The 6,000-nt window shown below is 37.1% G+C and overlaps 1 protein-coding gene across 9 annotated transcripts in view; it reads right to left on the bottom strand.

Annotated features, from left to right (window-relative positions):
• Window positions 1-6,000, bottom strand: part of LOC127871775 (DNA annealing helicase and endonuclease ZRANB3-like) — a 238,710-nt gene that overhangs the window by 37,904 nt on the left and 194,806 nt on the right. Inside the window, exons 1-2 of one of the 9 annotated variants that reach the window (XM_052414954.1) lie at window positions 4,311-4,391; window positions 1,114-1,132 (exon numbers count right to left, since the gene is read on the bottom strand). The exons of 7 other annotated variants lie outside the window; for them this stretch is intronic. In XM_052414954.1, coding sequence (XP_052270914.1) covers window positions 1,114-1,132; window positions 4,311-4,360 — 69 coding nt within the window. In that variant the 5' untranslated portion in view covers window positions 4,361-4,391. Of the gene's footprint in view, window positions 1-1,113; window positions 1,133-4,310; window positions 4,392-6,000 lie in introns of those variants that run through there. One more of the 9 variants, XM_052414953.1, reaches the window with a different exon arrangement.

Raw genomic sequence — 6,000 nt, forward strand, 5'->3', positions numbered from 1 at the left:
ACACATTATCCAGTCTCTAGACAGGAGTGCTGAGCCACTTAGTACCGCACATTATCCAGTCTCTAGACAGGAGTGCTGGGCCACTCAGTACCACACATTATCCAGTCTCTAGACATGAGTGCTGGGCCACTCAGTACCACACATTATCCAGTCTCTAGACAGGAGTGCTGAGCCACTCAGTACCACACATTATCCAGTCTCTAGACAGGAGTGCTGGGCCACTCAGTACCGCACATTATCCAGTCTCTAGACAGGAGTGCTGAGCCACTCAGTACCGCACATTATGCAGTCTCTAGACAGGAGTGCTGAGTCACTCAGTACCACACATTATCCAGTCTCTAGACAGGAGTGCTGGGCCACTCAGTACCACACATTATCCAGTCTCTAGACAGGAGTGCTGAGCCACTCAGTACCGCACATTATCCAGTCTCTAGACAGGAGTGCTGAGCCACTCAGTACCACACATTATCCAGTCTCTAGACAGGAGTGCTGGTCACTCAGTACCACACATTATCCAGTCTCTAGACATGAGTGCTGGGCCACTTAGTACCACACAGTTATCCAGTCTCTAGACAGGAGTGCTGGGCCACTCGATACCCACACATTATCCAGTCCTCTAGACAGGAGTGCTGGGCACTCAGTACCACACATTATCCAGTCTCTAGACAGGAGTGCTGGGCCACTAGTACACACATTATCCAGTTTTTAGACAGGAGTGCTGGGCCACGTCAGTACCACACATTATCCAGTCTCTTAGACAGAGTGCTGTGCCACTCATTACCACACATTAGCCAGTCTCTAGACAGGAGTGCTGAGCCACTCAGTACCACACATTATCCAGTCTCTAGACAGGAGTGCTGAGCCACTCAGTACCACACATTATCCAGGTCTCTAGACAGGATGCTGATCCACTCAGTACCACACATTATCCAGTCTCTAGACAGGAGTGCTGAGCCACTCAGTACCACACATTATCCAGTCTCTAGACAGGAGTTCTGGGACAACAACGCAGTACCAGTACATTATCCAGTCTCTAGTGCGGAAAGACATCAACAACTTTGAAATATACACACTTCTTCAGCTAGGTACAAAACAAGCCTTCAAGAACTCAACCTCATCTGCAATAAGGCACCTGAAACAAAAGAACAAAGCGGTTCATTGATGTATCATGTATTATTTGATACCAATGTAATGTATTGGCAAGAAGCAGCCATCTTGTTCGCTCAGATGGTAGAGTATGGAGAATATAATAAGTCTGATGTCAGTGAGTTAAGGCCTACAAGGGTAAACATCCTCAGCTTTTCTTGATCAAAGTTAGAAAAAACATTGCAGAAGTGGGCCTTACAATGTCAAAGGGAGTACAATAAAATATTTTTAATTATTATTAGTTTAATATTTCAATAAGTTTTACTCTTGAATGTCTTTTATTGACAACTAAAATAAGAAATATAATGACAAATTAAATCTAGAAATTCATTCAAATCAGTATATCTGTAAATTACATGTAATTGTATGAATTATTTACTAAAAATGTATCATTATGTGTTAAAATCAACTGTCTATAAAAGGAATATTATTTGACAATAAATTTAATAAAATATACAAACAGTTATCAAGTCTATATCATTAAATTGGGTTTAATTTCTGGAAGGCATCAAAATAGTTATCCACACGCTTTTTGAAAAGCATGGGGATATTAGGTTATCTCCACCGTCCTTCTGTTTGTCTGTCCTGTCTGTCTGTCTGTCCTGGCCAATATCTCCTCCTACACTATAAAAGCACTAGAACCTTGAAAATTACACACATGGTAGCTATGAGCATATGTGCGACCCTGGCACTATTTGGAATGTTATCTGACCCCTGGGTCAAAAGTTATGGGGGGATTGGGATGGGCCCGTGTCAGAGATTTTCACTCATTTTTATGCCCCCAGTAATGTGCATTGGCCATACTTTTGCAATATTGAAGATAGCAACTTGATATTTGGCATGCATAGTGTATCTCTGGAGCTGCACATTTTTAGTGATGAAAGGTCAATGTCAAGGTCATCCTTCAAGTTCAAAGGGAAGTAACAAGCTTTAAATGGAGGTAAGTTATGAACCTGCCAAATGATATAAACAATTTAAAATAAATCAAAGTGGCGCAGAAGGGCATTGTGTTTCTGAAAAACACAAAGGCCCCATTCCCCTAAAAAAAAGTATATATTTTTCCTCCCATTTTGTAGAAAAAATCCCCTTTAGAAGTTAAAAAAAAAAATTATAGAAAGAACTTCTAATGATTAATATATCTCACATTTATTTCATAAACAACTAACAAAGTATATAACTAAAAATAATACAATTTGAATTATTATAAAATGATATATTAAATTTGTATTTCCCAAATCAGTGGACTTTTCACATGAATTGCATTTTTTTCCCAAAATGGCCAGGAAAAGGCCTGATGTATCTATATTTTGTCATATTTGTTGATAAAACAAACATTCCAATTTGGTCCATTTTATTGATAAAAAATGCTCCAACTTGCCATTTTATAGATTTAAAAATCCCAATTAGACTCAATATGGCTAGGAAAACTGAGACTGTGCATGAAGGCTGAACTGTCTGAAACTAATGTTGAAAAAAGCATTGATATATATTTAAGAAAAAGGACAGAGGCATTCAGCTGTGAATATATTCATATCATAAATATCATTACATATAAAAGAGTGAATTTTTATTTTTCCCTTTCCTTAAAAAAACGACATGTTTTTCCCCTTTGGACAGGCCCCGCCACCATTCTCCTAAAGGTGAAAAAAAACCACACTGCATTAACTTCTTCATTTCTACAAACCGATTCACTTCCAATTGATACTGAACATATCTTATGACAATACGGTCAATCTAAATTATGCATGGCCGCATTACCAACCCTGGGGTGCCCCCTGGGGTCAACATTCAGCGTGGGGATACGCGTCTGCCACGCCATTTCTAGTTCTTCTTGAATGCTTTGAGCTTTTATGAGTACATACGTACAGCCTGAAATTCTTCCTTATAAAACCCTTGAGCTTTTATGAGTACATACGTACAGCTGGAAACTCTTCCTTATAAAACCAAAGTCCATGTACAAAAATTAAGCCGAAAGTTTGCCTATAAAATCAAATTCAATCAACCTAAGACATCGTAACTAACACAATAAACCCTATTTACGCCTCGGTATTGATTATCTCATGGCTGATAATAGATTGATTTACACAGTCTGTGCTAAGACAAAAAATGGCGATGGCAAAGCAAGGATTAAGTGGTGTTGGTGTGACCAGAAATCTTCAACCAGTTCCAAATATTTATATGGGAGAAGTGCAGGAAATTATTAACATAAACTCAAAGGTTCCCAGCAAGCATCTAGATAGAGGATACAGGCATTTTTTTCGAACACCATGTGCACAACATCGAAGGTAAACACACATCATGGACATCAATGTGCATGTTTACTGTGAATTGCGCAAATTAAACTGAAAGCCAAAGTTTTGAATTGACAATTGAATATATCTAACCGAGGTTTCTGAGAGTTTCAATGTAGCACAATTGGTTGTTTACACACGAGATCTATCTTGCCGAGGAAAGACGATGTATAAATTAGGTTATTCTCACATTCTGAATACTCTGTGTTTTCCATTGCAAAAATTCACACATTTTTTGTGAAGCTTTGATTTGTTTGAAACTTGGAAAAATACCATTATTCTGCGTGCACACCATATGTAAGTTGTTTTAATTGCCGCATTAGGGATATATGTGTCTTGTTCTGAGAAAACTGGGCTTAATGCTTGTGAGTAAAGTGCCGTCCCAGATTAGCCTGTGCATCCGCACAGGCTAATAAGGGACAACACTTTCTGCTTTTATGGTATTTTTAGTTTGAAGGAAGTCCCTTCTTACCGAATATCAAGTTTAAGCGGAAAGTGTCGTCCCTGATTAGCCTGTCCGGACTGCACAGGCTAATCTGGGACGGCATTTTACCCACATGCATTATGCCCAGTTTTGTCAGAACAAGACACATATTTACGATCTGTTTGTGGTTATTTATGCCAGAAAATAGTTTATGTTGCTCATTCAACGTATTAAAATGCCGCTTGGATTCAAGGCGTCAGAGTTAACATGAAAACATACCATTACCAGTTGAAACTCCGAGCGCCCCGGATAATAGCTGGAAGTTGGATAATTGCCACTTGGTAACATAGTATCGAGTGTGACAGTACCAGTGGATTTTTTTATCGCGAAATTACATTAAAAAAATAAGTGATTATGATTAGAAGTAGAAATAACTAAATTGTATCTACCTGCCATTTTTCTTGACGGCAAATTGAACACCCTGCTTCTGAAACGGCATTAACTGTTTCACTAAACTTTGTGGAAGTTTTGACAAATTTTATCTTCGGTATCTCCCGCCATTGGCGAATCTTTTTCAAAGGGGAGTAACTGTGGGAATGTCCGTTGAGACAGAACATCCTTAATTGAATATACAAAATATATGGCGAAAAAATCCAAATAAAACCTCAATTTTTTATATTTCATAGCTCTGATTTATTTTAACAAAGTATTATAAGTCATCCACGGACTAGAAGCAACCTACGTGGTTTTAATGCCCCGTGTACAGTTCGTTTTACAAAGACCTATTTTCTTTTGCGAAATCCTAGTCCAGGAAACTTAGAGCTTTTACTAATTATGAAAAGAAAAACAAATGGGTATTACAAACAAAACTTAAAAAACCTATAACTCATGAATAAGATCTAAATAAAAAGAAAATTAGAGATTTTTTTAATCTACATAATCAAAATTGAATTAGTCGGACTTAAACCGTTTTTGGATCGAACGATCAAAGCATTTATTATACTGTAATGTTGTTTTTATCAGAAACCTAGATCTACGTGTCCAAATATATATCCGTTTTTAAATAATATTGTTTTATAAGGTTTTATATGTTAGAAATAAAAATGTATACAAGAATATTTTATCAGCAAAAGCCTTTCAAATTAACTATTCAACCGCATTCTCGCCGCGATTTGGAAATTCTTATAGCGCTATTTCTTTAACCATCGCGGCATTATAGATTCTTATTCAAGCTGAATAAAATCGAAATTTATTAAAGCATGATTACTAATGTTTCTATGAAACTTAATTTTATAAAAATCGGATTATTTTTTACCAAGTTATAGCCATCTTTCTATAGCGCCGTAACATTTTTGCATAACTTTGCTCGATAATCGTACCCATTGCTACTGACGCGTCGCTATATCTTATCGGTTACTTGACCACGTGAACCCGCCGCGAGATAGAACGATAAAGCGCGAAGTTTTCAGTCTGTGTACATTATAGGTCTTTAGTTTTTAACATCACAATGATCATGATTTAAACGGCCGATTTATAATAACAAACGTCATGAATCTGAAAATACTTAAACACTTAAATAATGTTACTAAACGTACAATTTCACACAAAATGTTACAATCAACAGTTTCATGATTGCGCGGGGCCTCTTTTGCTGGGCGTTCCACAGAGGAGAGCCGATGACAAGGATCAAGCTGGTACCGTGTGGCTGAGCCACTTGTTTTCGTTTGGGGCCTTTTCACGTTTCGGTAAATGACAAATTAAAAAAAAAATGTTCAAATTTTCGTTATAGTTATGATTTTGTGAGGACACAGTAATAGGCCTACTGAACATTTACAATGCTCTAAATATCCATTATATAGATCGTTTGGCGATTTAAAAATCTGAAATTTATCAACTCGAAACGATTAAATAATTTGGAGAATTCTGTTGTTGTCGTTATACGTACTTTGTGACACTATGAGAATTGCTTATTTAAGTATAAAATACCCCACTTAATGTATAAGCACGGATGATCGGGTGGTCTAAGCGATAGACTTTTACTCATGGGTCAGTGGTTCGAGCTCAGTTGAGGGTTAACTTTTGTTCTTATTTTATTTTTTCTTATTGTTTTATTACTGGAACTTTTGAATCCAATGTTAA

The sequence above is a fragment of the Dreissena polymorpha genome, chromosome 3 (assembly GCF_020536995.1).
Source record: "Dreissena polymorpha isolate Duluth1 chromosome 3, UMN_Dpol_1.0, whole genome shotgun sequence".
Taxonomy (NCBI): domain Eukaryota; kingdom Metazoa; phylum Mollusca; class Bivalvia; order Myida; family Dreissenidae; genus Dreissena; species Dreissena polymorpha.